The sequence below is a fragment of the Labrus mixtus genome, chromosome 4 (assembly GCF_963584025.1).
Source record: "Labrus mixtus chromosome 4, fLabMix1.1, whole genome shotgun sequence".
Taxonomy (NCBI): Eukaryota; Metazoa; Chordata; class Actinopteri; order Labriformes; family Labridae; genus Labrus; species Labrus mixtus.
The window spans coordinates 6,568,805-6,587,634 of record NC_083615.1 but is presented as its reverse complement, the minus strand read 5'-3'; the positions used below and the strand labels follow the sequence as shown (position 1 = coordinate 6,587,634).

The window sequence follows — 18,830 nt, the reverse complement described above, 5'->3', positions numbered from 1 at the left end:
ATACCACAAACTTCACAATCTAATACTTTCTTTAAAATGAAAGTCATAAAGCAGATTGCTAACTCAGTTGCCAGACTGATTTTCTGAAGAAAAACTGGAGTCAGCTGGTTAATAATTATTACGCTGTGCTTTTCCTCATGAAGTGATTACTCTAGCTTCTTTCAGAGTTATTTTGTTTTCAGCTCGGTCCAAATGCAGTGAAAAAACAGAGGAACAGCAGCAGTCAGAGGGGTTGGTGTACTTACATGGTTTTTTCATGAAAAGGTCATTAGAAGGTCATCTCGTCCCAGTGTGGAGGAACAAGTCTAGATGCATCAAGAGCTTCAACTTGAAATCTCCACTTCAGTGCCTTTTCTAACTCTAGCGGAGAGAAGAATCATAAACAGTTCTTGGATTTAAACCCTAAATGTAAAAAATCCTTAAACACAAATAACATTATTGCAATGAGCATGAACAGGTATGAGATGGGTGTATGGAACATAATACAGTATGTTCTTTTAAAGGTATCTGCTTTGCAGTCATATATGAGTCAGTGTGTCATTGAAGTGAAAGACAGAAGAGTCATTAGATTAACTTGTAATGGTCATCTTGTTGCCACAGTCCTGAGAGAATGATGCTCATACTGAAAGAATATGATTTAAGTCTTGACATTTTTTTATCATAACTGCTTTAGACTGGCATTGAGGGAATTACATTTAAAGGTTTATTAAAATAAAACTGTAAATAATATTCTTACTGCATTTTTATATTGATGCAGTTTCTCTCATTTCAAAAAGGATGCAGTTACATTAAAATACAGCTACAGCACAAACTTTCACCTCGATTTAAACCACAAACGAGAGTTAACACAAGAGGGACAATGTGCATGCAGCAGCTTGGATTGATTATTTCATTCAGGAATATAAAATACTGTCTGTCTTAACTTGAACTCTTTATGTTTCACAACAACTTTGCATGCAGCAGCAATTTTTATGATGTTCTCCCCACAACAAGATAGAGACAGGTCAAAGTCCCAGCCGGACTCCACATGTGAGGTGTGCAGGAAAAAGAAAGGCTGCTCTTGAAATTGTTGTGTGTTTTTTTTTAGATAATTATTGATCCATTGAGGGTGTATAGCAAAAATTGATACGAACTCGGTCACTTAAGGTTCTCCAGACCGACACAGACAGGAGGCACACGGTGAACATAAGGTAAGACATTTCTAAAAGAAAGTGCACTGAAGGCTCTATATGTTTGAGGGACTGCAACCAGGTCAGGTAATGTAAAAAAAAACAAAAAAAAACAGTCTTTTATCTTGCTAACAGCTTTGACATTATTCAATCTCCCACACCTGTCTGGCCCTGCAGCACACCTGCACGCGGGCGGTAAGTAGGCTAACATCTCTGTGTTTTTATTAGCCGGTGTAGCTGATAATAAGTCCAGCCACGATAAAAAAAATAAAAAATCGTCTGTGGCGAATTTTATCGTCTGTAACGAACGTTTCCCTATCACAAAACGAACGCTGGTCGATGAATTCATCAAATACTACAGGGGTTAATTGCTCATGGAGATGGTGTAGGTACTTCAGAGCATGTGCGTGGAAGTCACAGGTGACTGTGTTACCTGTTGCTGCTCTCAGGCTGAGAGTCTCTTTGTTGTCGGGAGATCAATCTTAACTTCAAAGGCATGAAATTTGTCCACGATGAAACCAAACCCAGAGGATCTGCCTGCAGCTGCCTCTGCACACACACACACACACACACACACACACACAAAAAAGAGTCTAGCATGGTCAGCTGTGGGATTTAGGCCAACAATGATCCGCCTGCTCCAACGCTGCAACAACAGTGCGTTTGTCCAAAAAAAAAAAAAAAATGCCCGTATGTTTAAAACAGGAAAATGTAATCTGTAATGTATGCATGGTTTGCTGAAACTGTATATCTGTAACATGGAGAACAGTGTGTTAACTTCAGAATGAGCAAAAACCTGAAGTCATCTTAAAGGTAGACTCACTGTTTTTAGGGGCCTTTTTCATGCAGTATGCACTATCTTGTAAATCTTATGAAGGATTACACCACATGTTTAGTAGGAACTGATGTACTTTTTAGTCTCCTTTCATTTTGAACGAGTTTCTGGATGCTTTAATTGATGATGCTGTCCAAAATGGAAGGGGATCTCTCAATATGGTTTGTGACCCAAGATAGCAATAATGTCTTGATACAGCGATTCTGCTGTAATTAATATTTTACAATAAGACAAATTGTATACTGATAAATCTTGATATGTATGACTGAAGAACATAAAATGCCTCTAAAAGGGTAAAGTGCGGGATTTATTTATTCAATTCGGTTTGGTGTCAATTTCACCTTACCTTTAAAAAAAAAAAAAAAAAAAGCTTCATCATTGATCTCATTTACACCTTCTTCTATCATGCTGTCTACTTCTTCTTTGGCCTATCAACTTCTATTCACAGTACCCTCAGTCATGTCTTCACCCCACCATTAGCAGTCTTCAAGTAAAGAGTCAAATTGGCAGGAAAGTCTGCAGAGCGCCATATTTAAAAAACAAAATAATAATAATAATATTGGTATTTTGAACCAGCGATTTGATAATTGTCTCTAAAGAGTATATGGACGGTGACCAATTGCCACATCCATATTTGTCCCAGCCCTTCTGTCTAGACTGTTAATGGATCAGTACAATTCAACTGTTTGTTTTCACAAGGCTTTATTAATATTTCCTACCAAAAGGCTTTATAGCTGACTTCCTAAACCTAATACAACTGACCTGTCTGTCTTGATCAAACCACTTCTCTGTGATGTAATTATAACTGTTCAAAGCATTCTTTGTTCAGTGACCCCTTTATTTGCTGGAGCTGCTTTGTCTTCAGGGGCACATTTGATTTTTTGGCTTATGTGCTTGAGAAACCCTGTTTTCTCAGGAGTGTTAGCGGGGAAGTTTTGTTGCTTTTTAAAGAAGTGTGACTTTAATCCCGGCATAATGAGCGTATGCTGACACAGAGGCAGTGTTGCAAAACGTGAAATGTGCAGGAATGCAGACATGTTGCATAAGCTCTTTACAACCTTTGTTTACATAAATGTACATATAAAAATAGAAATGTGAGTGCATTTGTTGTTGCTTGATTAGCCGTGTTGCAGGAAGAAAATAATTGGCGTTAGGGTGTTGCCATGACCCCTGGCCTCCCTCTGTCTGTGGCACTCACATGCTTGTGCTTTACTTGCACTGGAAGCTCTGAGATGATTTCCCCCTCCTGCAAAATGATCTTCCCATAATTAAATCCCTAACCGCTGTAAGAGCTCGTGACTTTTTGCAGGAGAAATGGGAAACACCAATTTAGATCGTTGTAAATAGAAGAAGAGGACAAACGATGGACAAACAAAAGTTTAAAAACTACGATGTACTTAAAAAAATGTAAGAAAAAATAATACAAATCTGAAGTGATGGTTAGATTTTCTTTTTGTTTGTTTATTTCCTGTGGTTCAAGAATCCAAGAGGATTTCATATGTAACAGGGTTTTGTCATGACTCAGGGGTCAGGACTCCACTGAGGCCAAGATCCAACCTGCTGGGATTGAGCCTTGAAGGTCACAGTGACATATTAAAGACATAAAACGTGTAAACAAACTCATCTTGGAAGTTTCCCAATGAGTTATTGGGACAAGTGAACCACCTTCACTTCATTTAATCAATATATCAAGCAGTCGATTTAAATGGCAGAAAATATTTTAGACGACGACCGCCCAATGTTTCAAAGCTCAGGGTGCCCAAATCACATTTTGTAAAAAAGAAAAATATATAGAAATGCCAATGGTATAAATAAAACAAACACTGAGAACCCTCACCTAATAGTAATACTATAGAAAAAGACAAAAATGTATTAATTTTAAGCAATAATATTAAGAGGAAAGTAGGGCAAACATGGAGGTGTTTATACATTAACAGTGTAAATGTATTTAATTGATTGATGTGTATCTGTTTTAGCCGTGATAACTTTATGTGGTGTGCAGTGACAGCTTAAAATGATTATCTCTTAAAGTATATGTTTGATTTGTGTTTCTACTCTCCTTCTCTGGTACACACATTGAAGAGTTCTTCATGTTTATTGTTGGATATTATTTCTGCCCAGGAGCTAACATAAGACACCATTGTCATTTATAAAAAAAAAAAAACTTCTCGGGACAGTGTTACTGTACTTATTGTTAAATCAATCTGATTGACATATAAAGCTGTAGAACTTGTTTCATGTTGGACGACATACATTTTTCCCTCTCTTATTACATTTGTACTTCAGAGGATGACATACAGTTTGGATATTACAAGCCTTCCCCTTTAAAACAATGTTGCTTTTAGAATTTCTTGTAAACAGCACGTTAAACTCCAAAAACCAGTGTTGTAAGCTTATTGCAAAGGTGTCTGGTTTAGAAAACAGTTTTCACATGGAAATGCCCTTGGACACCTTTATCTTAATGTATCTGTGAAAGACAAAGTGCTGGGTTCAATGACCCTTTCCTTGATCCCTATCAGGCTGAAGGTGCAGCGTTATGAACTGAGGTGTAGTCTGACTGGCTGTCTGTCTATCTGGCGCGATTTTACTTTTTTTTTTTGTTCTGCTAATTTACATAAACCTGGTCTTGGTAACCTTTCCAAAATGTAACTGTTCCATGACTGAGGGGGAACAATGTGAGAATTTCCCTGTTATCAATGTGGAACTCCTCTCTGATAGAAAACCATCTCTCCCAGCGGCCCACGGTCCTAACTTCAGTTTCATAACCCTGCACACCTCACCACTTCTGCATCAGGCCACAGGTCTAATAACACTACCCCAAAAGTAGATGTAATCCCAGTAAGCTGCAGGTGGCCTTCCAGATTGGCTACTTGGATCTCCACATTTTTCCCTCCTTTCACACACAGCCCCCCTCTCACTCTCTCCCCAGGCTCCCAGTGTGGTGGTAACCCTCAGCTGAAAAAAGGCCTTTTTGCAGGGTGGAGGCAGCACGCTCGCAGCAGCCAGGACCTGTCACATTACTCTCAGCTCCACAGCGGGACGAAGGCACCTGAATACAGTTCTGTGAGGGAGGGTAACAAGAGTGCCAGACGCCTCTGCTGCAGCTGAGAGTACAGCTCGGGACCTGGGAGAAACTTTTTCCCCCTCTCGAGTGAAGGGGATCGCAGCAGTGTGTCGCCAGAGATTGGGGGTAAAAAGTGCTCTGGCTACTTTTTAAGACTTTGGATCTGATAGAAAAAGAGACGGCACAATGGATCAGGATGCAGACTATGAGTACCCGGATCTGGATCCTCTGCCAACCAAAATTGAAGCAGAGTAAGTCCATTCTTATCCTTTTATTTGTGAACTTCAGACCAGGACTTGAACAACTAAGTTTAATTTTTTATAGTTTTTTATACTTTCTTTAAAGTCCCTGTCCTAAAAAAGTAAACTGTGATTAATGTTTCTGTTAGTTCCACAAACTTTCTAAGTCTGAAAAAAAAAGTGTAGATATTTGGTGACGCTTGGCACACTTTGCCTGTGCAAGTATCAGTGTGAGGTAATGTGTCTGTTCACATCACTTGTCCTATTAGCAGTAGAAGCTGCCTCATTTTCATGCCTGCAGTTAACAGCTTGGGCAGGAAGTTTTGCCCATGTAACCTTCCAGAAAATCTACGACACTATTTATCAAAACACGAGTGCATTAAGCCTAAAATAACTCACCGTTAAAAGTTTCACTGTATAGGCTTTAGCCACACAAAAAAATGTAGCTCATGGCACCACGCAAAGTTTCACGACTGTTATTGATGAAAGTCTTGTGCGTCATTCTTTGCACCCATAATGCAACTGGGCACGAGGCACTGGGCAGTTATTCCCCTCTGAGCTGTTCGACTTCATCTCAATGCTTTTATCATATAAACAGTGGTGCCAAACGGTTATTAGCCAGAAATACGATGTGTATTAATGCTTCAGATTATCAACATGGCAGAATATGAAGGAAATGTAATTCGTCACCAGCCGCTGTGTTTAGATAAATTAATACAGTTGTCATTTTAATGAATACACCGCGTTGAGTTGTGGTCTGAAAAAGCTTTTGTGGTGCCTCAACTGTAGCTAACTATTAGATTTAGCTCACCCTTAAGAGTCTTCAAAGCTTAATTTAACATTTCCTAAATTTGCAAATGATTTGCCATCCGAGTGCCGAGTTACAAATTCACACATTGTTTGGAAGGGGGGGGGGAATCAACTCTGGAAGCGGCCTTCTCTTCCATTAACAGTCCCATTAAGTAGCTGCAGTATTCTCCTCAGTACATCTACCAACTTAGGATCCTTGCTTTGTGAGGCCGCCTCTGAAAACCAGAGTTGTAAACCCTCCATGACCAAGCATTCCTCCTCTTCCAGTGTACTGTAACGTGAACATAGGCATTTGTTGTTTTGCCCGTGTCACGCTGGTACCAATCCGGTTTAAAATGCAAATCTCTGCTGCAGGATTTCAGCTGCGAAGTTTCCAGCGACAAATGGTGCTCGCAGTGACGTGTGAACAGGTTTAGTGAGGTGTAGGACCACTCAAATCCTTCAGTCTTAAGTTTAACTTTGTTTTGCTCATGTGTGAGTGTTTTGTTCCCTTTTTTTTTTTTTTTAGAATAATCCCTCCATGTGACCCCACGGCTGATGACAGACTCTACCACATATGCATCACTGCAATATCTGTAAGTCCCTGTTGGATTAATGAGACAACATTACACAGTCCTGAGAGTCACTGGCTCTTTAGTAGTAGTGGGACATAAAGCATACTAATGATTAAACTCATTGAGACAGTACACAGTTTTACTGTAAAAGCCAGCGGTTAGGTTGGTAGTCTTGCTGATTTTGTCTATTTTTAGCAAAAAAAAACTGGTGTTGATGAAAGTTAACCTTTGAGCTCTTAATGGTGAAATTTCCATAATGATCACTATCACTTTTGTTTTGTCCCCTGCCAAATTCCCATAATGACTCTTCTTCTTTTGATGTGTGATTACAGACAGTCGTAGTTATTGGTCCAGACTGACCCCGTTTTTAGAAAAAAGCAGCCTTTCTGTCCTTGTGTTTCCTAAACGTTTCACAGGTCATGACAGGTCACTGAACTCCTCCTGGTCAGTGATCCTGACTGATGACAACAATTCTTTCACACCACATCCACGGGGGGAACACTAATGAGACATCAGGGTTTGCTTTTGTGACAACATGTGGTTTTTTTATTTTTTTTGAGTGTGTAGCAGAATGAGACCTGAACAGCGGGGAGTCCACAGCTGCAGAGAGAAAACTAACTGATGAATCTCTCTCTCCCCCCCCCTCCAGTTTGTCGTCATGCTGATCCTTGCAGTGTTAGCCAGACGCACAAAGGAGGGGTACAGACAGAAAGGACTCCCAGGTTTACTCAGGTAACGCTTTATTTGATGTTTTAAACATCAACTTAAATGTGATATCAAATAGCTGCTTGCTTTTTCCGCACCATGCTGGTCGCTGTGTGGTCTAAGTTCTTGGATTGCATTTTTGAAAGTATACATGTTGACCTTTTTTGGAGCCATATGACAGATTTCTAATAGACTTGTTCTGATCCTGATATCAGTGTTTGTATTGGCCTTTCAATACTATATTCTATATATTCTATATTATATACTACTATATTCATTATCAGGTATATGGAGATGAACGCCAGTTAATACACTCATCCAATACTAAACCAATTATACCCAAAAATCCGATGAGATGATTAGAAACAACAATGTTGTGATGCTAGCAGAAGTGGGATGTTAGTCAAAGCTAGTGGAGGTCAGCTTTTTTCTCTTTAATAAGTATATTTTGTACCCTGTGAGTATCTGAGCGGTACTCAGTGTTGGCAAATCGTCCGGTCTAGGTATCAAATTTGGTATCAGGAAGGAAAAAAGTGCATCAGAACATCTGTTTTTTATGACTTTTTTGGCCTTGATTCATAGCAGCATGTCATTCTCCTTATGAAAACTCAGTTTGGTTTTAACATTTTAAACAGAGGGAGCCATTGAAACGATAAGTTCTGATAGTAGAACATTGACAACATGGAAACATGAAGATGTGGAGATAAGAAGTGTGTCATTGTGGTACTCTGAACTTTTATAAGGGAGTTAAAAACACGTTTTCAGTGATATGTTTTTTTTTCCAGAACACCGAACCAGCAAGTTAAGAAGTCTTTTAATGTTTACAATAACTAAGATGATTCTCTTGAGAAATTGGCCTCAAAACATCTGTTCTAGTAGAGACCTTAGGTGCACAGTGCAGGCCTGCATATCAGACTGCTCTCATTCAGGGTGAACGTGTGTGTTTTTGGAGGTTTGCACTGATCTCAGCTCTCATCCTCTTCATTGATATTTTTTATACTCTGACATAAATGTAAGCGACGGGCATCTCAGTGAAATACAAACACAGTAAAAAAATGTCTGATATAGTTGAACCCTGTTGACATTTTTTTTTATAGTTTGTTAACTTGAACTTTATATACCCTCAAATGTTCCTTTTTGAAGTTTGTCATTTCTGCACAATAACGGCTTCATCCAAAATGTGAGGCTGGTAACACGTGGGCTCTAAATACCTGCTGCTTGATTTCACAGTCCGGTCAACTTCCTGGATCATACGCAGCACAAGGGCCTGGCAGTGGCCGTGTTCGGAGTGCTCTTGTGCAAACTGTGGGGTCTAGTTCTGTCACCAAACCCCCTACCCTTCACAGCGGACACAGAGAATAAACGTAAGGCCTTCTATTAGGTTCAGAAGAATGTTACAGAATGCAAATCATCTAATCATCTTTTAGAAGTAATTGTGTGTTTCTGTCCTTTTTTATGAGCAAGTACTAAAAGAATTGTAAGCTGCATCAAATGTTTCTTCACAGCTGTTTTTTTTTCCCCCGTGTTATGTAATTGGATTATTTATTATTTCCATGTGTCTCTGTTATTTTCAGCTTGGGAATGTGATTGTAAGCTTTGCAAAAAGTTTTTTGACTTACGTAAGACTTGACTGTAAGGAGTCGGTCCCCTGCTTTTTGACACAAACACCTCTCAACAGTTAGTCTGTGAGGTTTGAAGGGCCAATTCAGTAAAGATGGATCTTAAATCATTCTTAGTTTTCTCACATTTTAGGAGATGAAGTTTGTGTGATGTGCAAACGTGAAGCAGAAGTTGTGTTAAGAATTAAATCACAGAAATCAGTACGTGTTCCTCTTTCGGCACCCTGGCTCCTCACACACTTTTTTGCTTTATTTGCAGAATATTGGGTGATACTGGGAGTCTTCTACTACCCCGCACTATACTACCCTCTCCTGGCATGCGGCACTTTACATAATAAAGTTGGCTTCGTTCTTGGCAGCCTCTTGTCATGGACACACTTTGTTGTTCTCGTCTGGCAGAAAATCGACTGTCCGAAGGAACCACTGGTATGCCAACATGACTTTCACTACTTTAATGGGTTCCAGTGCGTCTTTAACTACTTTAATGGGACAGATACATATTTGTATTGTCTATGATCATTTGATGAATTGTCAAAATCTTTATAATGTGTCACCTGTCAAAATAATCCGATTTATTTCAAAGACAGAGATAATTAGTTCTGGCCTCCCCAGTCAGAGGTGGTCTGAAGTATATGAGAGATGAGACTTAAAAAGATGAATATCAGGATTTTCTGCTTGATTCACGGACAAATGAAGCAGTTTTAAAGAATGGCCACAGCTCAAAACAATTAGTTCTACTGTCTGTTGAACACAATTAGGAGACTTTGTCACAGTTAATCAGTTTAGCGTGTGAAAGAGACACAGTTTTTGGATAGTTTGTCTTTTCTGTCTTTTTTTTTATCCTGCCATGAGCTGGCACACACACAACGCTGCAGGGGGGGGCGTCTGAGCTGAGCTGCAAGAAGGAGCTTAATCACATTAAGACATACGAATACTTTTTATTGAATACTATATTTAGTACTGAATATCTTTCAAAAATGCAGTTTTAATTCAGATATATGTATAATATTTAATAAGGGTTAGCCTAACTCTAGCACCACATCTTGGTCATTTGGAAGTCTCACATGTTTTTTGTTGTATTTTGGATCCAGTTTGGCCCTCACACAGACTCCCAGTGGAACATACTGAGCTATTTCTGTTTGCTTTTTGTGTCAATGCAATGCTTTTTTTTTTTTTTTTTTTTACATGAATTGCCATTGTGACCCTTAAAAACTCTTACCCGAATGTTGCCAGGAGATTTGAAGTGTTCTTTATTTTTCCAGGTACACAAACACTACTCCCTTTTCTCCAGCCTGCCCCAGATAGCTTGCTTGGCATTCCTCAGTTTCCAGTATCCCCTGCTTCTATTCAAGGGCTTAAAGGGCACTGAGAAGAACAACCCCACAGAGGTGAGTTTTGATCTGAGAATAGTTCTTTTGGCATGCCCGCTCTTGGCTTAGACGGCCCATATATAGCACTAATTGTTTGGCCTGCTTGCATAACAAACCAGATACAAGTGAATGTGTAGCCCACGTTAGCATCAGCTTTAATGATTAAAAAAAAAAAACTCTCTTAAGACGCACATTTCTCCCGAATCCGTGCACGTGATGATTCTTTATAAGCCGCCTGCTAAAGAAGGGGCTTACCATGCTCACACAGTCTAGGCCGAGGGGAAAATGTGGAGGCCAAAGCAGCGTGCGAGTTGCCTAATCATTTTAAGGAGATTTGACGTAATTGGTTTAGGTTATGTTGGAGATCAGATTATGAAAAGGTTGCCTTGTTTTTTTTTCCCTCGGAGGAGAGACAATGCCGTGTTTATTTGATGCTAATCTCAGCGTGGAGCGTGGGTGTGACAAAGCTGGTGTGAGGTGATGGTCTGGAGTTTGCCCCCCCCCACACACAGACACACACACACACACACACACACACACACAGAGGAATATACATGATGATTTAAATATGTCTAGATACTTATCATAAGGCCTAATGTAAGTGTTTTAATAATAATAAAACAACTTTCAATTAAAACAGTCACTAATTAAATGTACAGTAAAATAATTAAGCGGCTTATTTATGACCCCAAATCAAATAATTGAAGCTCCTTCACACTGTCCTATTCTATATGAAATGTACTATGATCATTTGGTTTCTTTCATGATTGATGTCCATGTTCCTGTCAGGATCTGAGTAGCAGCTACTATAAGGACTATGTGAAAGAATTGCTCAAGAAGAAGACCACGAAAATCAGGTGAGAATTGGAGCCTTTTATCAATAACACCTGATTGGCTGCATTGCTACTTGTTTTTTTTTTTGTCTTTTGGCTTCTCTAATGAGCCTTATTAAATGCAGTCTATTTTCCAAAATAAGAGCCTTGTGTTAAACTTTATCTGATGAGTGATGCTCTGCTGGATGTTCAAGTTTTAAGCTTAAACCCTTATTTACAGGTAGAAACATTTTCAGTGAGATTAAAAGTTTCCAAGACTGGAATATATTCTCCACTGCATACTGGTGTATCTGGAATACATTATGTTATGTATTTAATGACGATGTGCAGAAATGTCTCACTGATTCATGTTCATTTCAAATGCCAAGTTGAATGTACCTTTGCCTTCAGCACAACAAGCACAGAGACACCGAAGCTCCCTCAAAGAATAATTGATGCTGTGAAGTCGTACATTTACACACCAGTGGAAGGTAAATATGCAGCCTCTGCCTTTTAGTGATACCTCACTTTATAAAACTTATATGTTTATAAAACTTCAACTTTTTCTTTTTTTCATCCAGCTTTCCGTTTTCCACTGAAGTTGGCCGTCTCTGGTGTCGTGTCATTTATAGCTGTGTATCAGGTAAATACCACATCAGCTGAATACTATTCTATTAGACTTTGAGAGTTTAAAGAAAATCAAGGACAGAGAGATTGTAGCATACTTTAATATGTCTACATCTGCTTTAGAGATGAACTGAAATGTAGACAAAGTAGATGATCTAAGTAATATACAGGTTCTAAGTTAAGTTTCCACATCTGTAAAAGTGAGATTGCATTCCCCCCATGCTGGAACAAAAGTGATTTCTTTAACTGACAAATGTCCTGCTTTGTTTTTTTTTTGTTTTGTTTGTTTTTAGATGGTTCTTCTGCTGATCTCTGCCGTGGTGCCGACGCTCCAGACGGCCCGTTCAGGAGTCGATGAAGACGTCGCTAACCTTTTAGCTGGCTTCAAGATCATGCTGTCTCCGGACAAATCTGAAGTGGTCAGGATAGTGGTCTACTACATGTGGTGTGTGGAAGGTGAGTGAAGAAGCACAGGTGGCCATTTAGTTCTATGATCGATGCGGAATAATCATGTTTTATTTAGTTGAGTTACCCGCAGCTGTTTGTTTTAAATATTTTGCAAGGCTACGATAGTTTTTAACTTTTCATTAGTTTCAGTAGTTTTCGTTTTGACTTTTTGTTTTCCATTTCAGTTTACTTTTATTTACTCTGTAGTTCTTGTTTGTTAGTTTTAGTGTATTGTTTATCTTACATCTTATTTTAGACCTCTTTTATTTTAGTTGAAGAGATTTTAAAATCCACAAAGGGAGCCTGTTGCTCTGTTGTGTTTCTCTTGAAAGTAAAAAAAATTATTAACAGGAACAGAACATTTTTTTAAATACTTAAATGTTAGGCTCCGTGGCTGATAGAAGACATTAAACAGGGACACAACTTTCACACAGGTAGAAGTTAGTTAACGTCTTAAAAGTGGTTGTCCATCTTTCCTTCATAGATCTCGTCCACAGTGACTGTCACTGCTCCTGTGTCTATATTCAGAGCTGTAAATGCATTTGCAATCAAGACTGAAAGATCCAAGAAAGCAACACAGGAAATACAGGAAGTGAATGTTCCCGCGTGCTCTGATTGTCTCTGTGCTGACTTAAAGCACGTACACACTGTTTCTGCCACTGTTTCTCTAATTTAATAAACCTCACCAACAGCGATCCCTCTCCCTCCCCGCTATTAATATAAAACCAATAATACATCATGCAGATCATCACAAAGAGCGGATTACCTTAAACAGAAATAAAATGGCTGTGCTTTGGTAAAAAAAAATATGTACAGTATTGATCTTCACCATCCATAGCAAAAGAAAAAGCACAGTTTTTTTTTGGTATAAGAGCAGCATGTGTTCATCTACTCGTGTGTGTCAATCACAGTATTAATGGTCGGCAGGTGAACAGAGAAAGTTCTCACATGAGATCTTTACAAGTAGCCTTAAGAATATAATAAATAGATTACATGAAAGAGAAACAGCAGGTGTATTTACTCCTGCAGTCAAGAGGATCATACAAAACTGAAATCCCTGTGACTGATACAAACCAGTCAGTCAGAGTGATTGTGTCACAGACAAACACGAAGGTTAAGCTCTCTCTAACTTTTATTTTATTTAAGTTAGTTTTTTAAACACACGATACATTTCGGCAAGTTAACTTTTTTTTTTTTTTTAAATCCTGGTTTTTATTTTTGTTCCAGTTAATGGAAATGTTTGTGCCTAATTAGGTTGTGTGATTTTTGTTAGTTTTTATTCAGGATTGTAACCTTGATCTGCAGAAAGTAAGTGTCGACAAATGATGATCTTTGCAGCATAAATAACCTGAGTTACATTTTTGTCCTACAGTGTGCTACATCTCAGCTATAACTCTGTCTGGCTTGGTAAACCTGGCTATGCTCATGCGCTCTATGGTTCTGCATCGGTAGGTGTGAAATCAGAACTCTTTTTTTTTTTTTTTGTCATTCCCTTCTCAAAGTTTCCAAGAATAGAGAGCATGCTTTGCATTCGGCGTCTTTCATTATAATGCGTCGGCTCACAGAGGAGTTATTATAACATAATGGAGAACTAATCACCAGACAGACAGAATAGCATTCACTCTGCGCTAACTGCTGCTGGAATTGAAATGGCTATTAAGATAAGAAATGAAATACTGAGTCATTACCATAAATTACAGCGTATTATAAGAAATGAGTATCTGTATCCAGTATTGGTTTGCATTTCATTCTTAACCCATGCTAAACTAGCTCTTTAATTAACAACGTAGGTTTTACATATTTCAGTTTGGCACAGTGTTGCATTGTGTTTTCTGTGTTTCTGTTTCTGTAGGTCAAACCTGAAGGGGCTGTACAGAGGAGACATCTATAATGTTTATAACTGCCAGAGAAGCATCAGGGCTTCACGGCCGGCACTCGTCTGCTGGATGGGATACACAAGCTTCACGGCAGCGCACATCTGCATCGGTAAAGCTGACGCTTAAATCACGTTTTGAAACCGGTTTTCAGCATTATTCTGATTTTGTTTCTCATTTTCTTCCCTTAGAAATGCTGCTCAATCTTAGATGTTATGTATCACATTGTTTTGTACAGTCCTGTACCCATGATTAAAAATGTTTGCTCAGCAGATGGTTGTTACATGCACACAATCCTCTTCTTATTCTTCGTCAGCCATTGCATTCTAATATTTCATCCAGTTAAAGGCTTCCTTATTTTTTGTTTCTAAATACACTTTTTTTTAAAAGAAAGATGAATCCACCTTGAAAGTTTGATCTCTCCCCTGTAGGCATGATGATCCAGGCCTTGGTGTTCTTCCTCTGCCTCCTGGTCGCTGTCTTCCTCATCATCATACCCGTCCTGTTCCAAGAGAACCTGATCGTCTTTCACATCCTGTTGAGCATGTGGTGAGAGTCGTAGCATCTCTTTGTCATTAAACCTCTCTGTATGTTAAGTGCAAATTACCTGGTTCAACATGTTGTGATGCGAGAACTTCATAACTTCGGTTTTACTGCATGAAATCGTAAATTCATGTCTATGGGGATTTATTGATACTATCTTGGTTCCTGTAACGGGACAAACATGTAGTTGCTGTCCTGTATGTGTATGGTGATGACTTTTCCTCAAGTATTTTGCTTTAGTTCTGACTTTTTGAAGGACATGATTCACGGGTCATTTTGTCTTTTCAGGCCCTTCTGGCTGATGATCATACTGGCTGTGTTGATTCAGCATATCACCGGCAGGTTCTGCTTCATCAAAAAAGACGGAGGCACGCGAGACCTAGACAACAGGTAATCTTTGCCACTTGTTGACTCCTGCATTCCAGTATTAGCACAGAGCTGCAGCATTAGTCCTGTGTTCCTGATGCATTCTATCAATCTCATTTCCAGGGGTAATCTGTTCCTGCTCACATACCTGCTGTTTCCAGTCAATGTTCTGATCGGGGTGCTGCTGGCGGTGTGGCGTATGATCATCACGGCGCTGTACAACATCGTCCACATGGGACGCATGGATATCAGTCTTCTTAACCGCAGTGTGGAGGCTTTTGACCCAGGTGAGCCACATATCCTTCACCACATTGCCATGCTCCTGTTTGCTAGACCAGACCGAAAGCGTCACGTCAAGTTCACTGTCGTCCGCGATAAAATCATGTCTTTTGAGTCCTGCATTTAGCTCTGGGTCCTTTGAATATGTTTCAAATAGAAAGGGCGAGGCACGGCAACATTCCTAATTTATATTCTATTCTAGTATTCTTAAGCCTCAGTCAGACAATGTAAATATATGTACCTGGTTTAATCATTGTGCTTTTGCCTTTGTTAGATGCTTTCAGTGGGTTTTTTTTTTTCACTCCCACTGTGGAGACTTAAAGAGAAGCAATTATCTGTGAGCATTTATTCTGATCCCACTTAGAGGCCAGAAATGTGTATCCTATCCATTTTACTCCGACTGCAGCTCAATGCAGCTCCTATTAGATCTGTATTTTGTGCACTGCGCACGACTGTAATTGCACGGCGATCTCTGAAAATGGGTGGAGATTTAAGACATCTGTTGTCAGGAAAAGCAGGTGGTTTAAAAAAAAAAAGAAGTGTGATTGTATGACCATTATGTGTGATTGCCTCAAAGCCAACATGGGGTGTGTAGTCCTATGTGTTTATTGCTTCTGCCCAGTCAGAGTGACCCCCCTCCCTCTCTCACTCTCACTCTCCCTCTCTCTCTCTGTCTGTCTGTCTGCAGCCTACCGCTGCTATGCTCATTATCTGAAGATTGAGGTGAACCAGTCCCACCCGGTGATGAAAGCCTTCTGCGGGGTGCTGCTGCAGTCTGTTGGCCAGGAGAACAACTCGGCACAGAGGTCACGGGATGCTGAAGAGGGTCTGTAACACCAAACTCACCTACAGCATACTCATCAGGAAAGAGCTAGTGGTTCAGATGATAATATTTTACCTGTTGGGTCAGAGTATTTAAAGCTAAAAGTGCTTAGTTTTTTAATGTTTATATTGTCAACAAATCCCATAAAAAGACCAAAACCAACACTTGACACACTGTTCCTATCAAACATTATCCAAACAGAAGACGATTGTGCATGTTTGGAACATTCTTCTAATGCAGATGCCGTGGTCCAAAGTAGACCTTTATGTTTATATAAAATGTATAAAAGAAAATGCAGCACAATGGAACAGAATAGCTCATTGAGGTTGAGGTTAGAGACATAGAGAGATCGATCGCAGATTAATAGGCAATCCCAGGATTGGGCTGCACACAAGATACTTGTTAAATATGACCGTTGAGCGTTGGTTAGGCTTTTTCATACCAATAAGAAAAAACAGAGAAATATCCAGCCCTCTCTTTTGAAGATAAACAGTGTGGTTGTGTCTATATTAAAGTCTGTGGGACATTTTTAATTTCTCTGGGGAGGTTTAGCATTCAGCAGCAGGTCACTGTAACACCTAATCAGATCATAACACTGTATTGCACGCGCAGACAAAAAATGGGAGCTCGGCGGTTCTGATTTAATATGTCAGGAACAAATTGAGTCACACTGTGGAATAATTTACAGGCCTGCTGCCGGTCCCAATCAAATCTGTCATAAACTAATCAGCTGTCCATATGGCATGCCCACACTCGCCTGAGCCCTCAGCTTCTGTTACCAACAGACAATATAATACTATAGACTGGTAACAATTCTACAAGAAATTAAATTGGGGGAGCCAGTAGCCTAGTGGGTTAGTGCATGCGCCCCATGTACGGAGGCTGTGGTTTGAATCCGACCTGTGGCTCATTTCTGCATGTCATTCTGCACTCTCTCTCTCCCCCTGATTTCTGACTCTATCTACTGTCCTATCTCTAAATGAAGGCATTAAAAAAAAAGCCAAAAATAAAACATTTAGAAAAGAAAAAGAGAAAGAAATTGAATTGGTATGCAGTGATAGTGTTGACTCAAACAGAAGGTGAGTTGAAGTCTGGGTCACGTGAACATTTTTAGAAAGAAATGAGCAGAAACATCCCTCCATCTCTGTCTGTTAGAGTCCAATGACACATGTGCAGTGTACATGTTGCTTGTTTGCACCCATAGAATAATGCATTATCAGGAATAATCTTTTGTAATACACAGATTAGCTGTTGAGTAGCTGATTACACAGATGAGCTATGCTAATTGCCTGTTTCGTATTCATGTAGCCCAGGGGGCTTAAGCTCTCAGTGCGTTAATGGCGAGCCCAATATGCTCCTACCATGCTTAGAAGATTACAATATGATTGCTTTCTATTATTACTCTTCTTGTAGTATCTAATTGCTCCTGGGTGCCCCTTTAAAAATAGTATTTTCTCATTTTTAGTTGGAATAAAAAAAAAAAATCTATTCTTGCAAATATTTGTCATAGTTGGTGCTATCATCATGTCCTTGTGTCCTCAGGGATCCAGCTGGTCCAGCAGGAGAAGAAACAGCTCAAAGTGTCGTGCACCAAAAGGGCTCGCAGGAACTGGCAGCTCCTCTACACCCTGGTCAACAACCCCTCCCTTGTGGGCACCAGGAAGCACTTCCAGTGTCAGACTGCAGAGAGCTTTCTGAATGGAAGTCTCAACCGCAGCGCCAAGGAGGCGAGCAACAAGGAGACAGAGCCCACTGCCAGCAACTGAACCTGATAAAGGATCGGCTGCACAGTCTTCTTTTTTGCTTTGGGGGAAATTCTACAGTCATATTGTGTTTCCATACCTGCTGTAGATGTGGTGAAAAACGTGCACTTATAGTTCAGTGCCACATGTAGAGGTATGAACAAAGCCCTCCCTGTCTGAAGATTGTGAGTCCACTTTGTGCTCCTGTTTCTCTGATTGTTTAAATGCGTGGGGCCACAATCTGCGGCCTGATGGAAGCATGCGTGGCACTGACCTCCCATCCATACACTCTCATCATGAGTCATTTTTTAACACATCTATGTGCATCTTTTGGGATAGCGCTTATCACATATCTTTCAACACATGGACAGGCAATTCACTGAAGCATCCCTTTAAAGAATGTATTAAATTATAGAGCATTTCACTATTTATGAATTCACAGAATGAGCTGTTTTCATAGGCTGTGTAAAACCATTTATTTTTTCAATTGTACACATTTTGTGAAATTAGCAATAACCTGTGGAGTACGTGACCTAAAAATCAAATGAAACTCTCGACTTTTAAGGTACAAAACCACTTGCTGCTTCCAGCGTTTTCTCACTATTGTCCAAACTCTTTTCCTGGTGTCTGATGTTCACCAACAGTACTCCGTTTGTCTCTATATTTACATTTACAAATGCTGACTTTAAAGTGAAAAAAATCTATTTCTGTATTTTCCTTCTGATCACTGTGAAAAAAATAAAACTGAAACAGTAATTGTTGTCCTTTCATCTCTTATCATATACCGAAGTGAAGGGAAAATAAAGAAAGAGAGATGATGTGATGATCAGCGACTGAAATCGACGCAGTTTTGTTTTTTAAATTATAAAGAAAATATGACCCGACCTCCTTCTGTAAAAAGGCAAGACAATAACAAGAAATATATCTATACAAAAATTAAAGCCTACTTTTT

General features: G+C 39.5%; 2 protein-coding genes across 5 annotated transcripts in view; one reads left to right on the top strand and one right to left on the bottom strand.

Annotated features, from left to right (window-relative positions):
- The window catches only part of ccdc33 (coiled-coil domain containing 33), a 48,717-nt gene extending 46,772 nt beyond the window's left edge, over positions 1 to 1,945 (bottom strand). For all 3 annotated transcript variants that reach the window (XM_061035431.1, XM_061035432.1, XM_061035433.1), the window contains exons 1-2: positions 1,603 to 1,945; positions 246 to 360 (exon numbers count right to left, since the gene is read on the bottom strand). The gene's annotated coding sequence lies outside the window, so the exon portion shown is untranslated. The remainder of the gene's footprint in view (positions 1 to 245; positions 361 to 1,602) is intronic.
- Positions 1,003 to 18,829, top strand: stra6 (signaling receptor and transporter of retinol STRA6). Of its 2 annotated transcripts, none has more exons than XM_061035428.1 (18): positions 1,003 to 1,190; positions 4,934 to 5,319; positions 6,626 to 6,692; positions 7,321 to 7,403; positions 8,607 to 8,740; positions 9,255 to 9,421; positions 10,258 to 10,383; positions 11,155 to 11,222; positions 11,589 to 11,668; positions 11,759 to 11,820; positions 12,098 to 12,260; positions 13,624 to 13,699; positions 14,104 to 14,237; positions 14,557 to 14,674; positions 14,957 to 15,058; positions 15,158 to 15,321; positions 16,002 to 16,139; positions 17,679 to 18,829. In XM_061035428.1, exons 2-18 carry the CDS (start codon positions 5,255 to 5,257, stop codon positions 17,900 to 17,902), a joined length of 1,971 nt encoding a protein of 656 aa, XP_060891411.1. In that variant the 5' UTR covers positions 1,003 to 1,190; positions 4,934 to 5,254; the 3' UTR covers positions 17,903 to 18,829. The 2 variants fall into 2 exon arrangements, with proteins under 2 accessions (XP_060891411.1, XP_060891412.1); XM_061035429.1 differs by lacking the exon at positions 1,003 to 1,190 and adding an exon at positions 1,342 to 1,364.
- Position 18,830: the final 1 nt, after the last annotated feature.

What these genes read in the sequence shown, in the direction of transcription:
- stra6 (XM_061035428.1), top strand. Translation starts at nt 5,255, where the DNA reads ATGGATCAGGATGCAGACTATGAGTACCCGGATCTGGATCCTCTGCCA. An exon ending in AGCGGACACAGAGAATAAAC is followed by an intron (nt 8,741 to 9,254) that starts GTAAGGCCTTCT and finishes CTTTATTTGCAG; the next exon opens with AATATTGGGTGATACTGGGA. An exon ending in CTACATGTGGTGTGTGGAAG is followed by an intron (nt 12,261 to 13,623) that starts GTGAGTGAAGAA and finishes TTTGTCCTACAG; the next exon opens with TGTGCTACATCTCAGCTATA.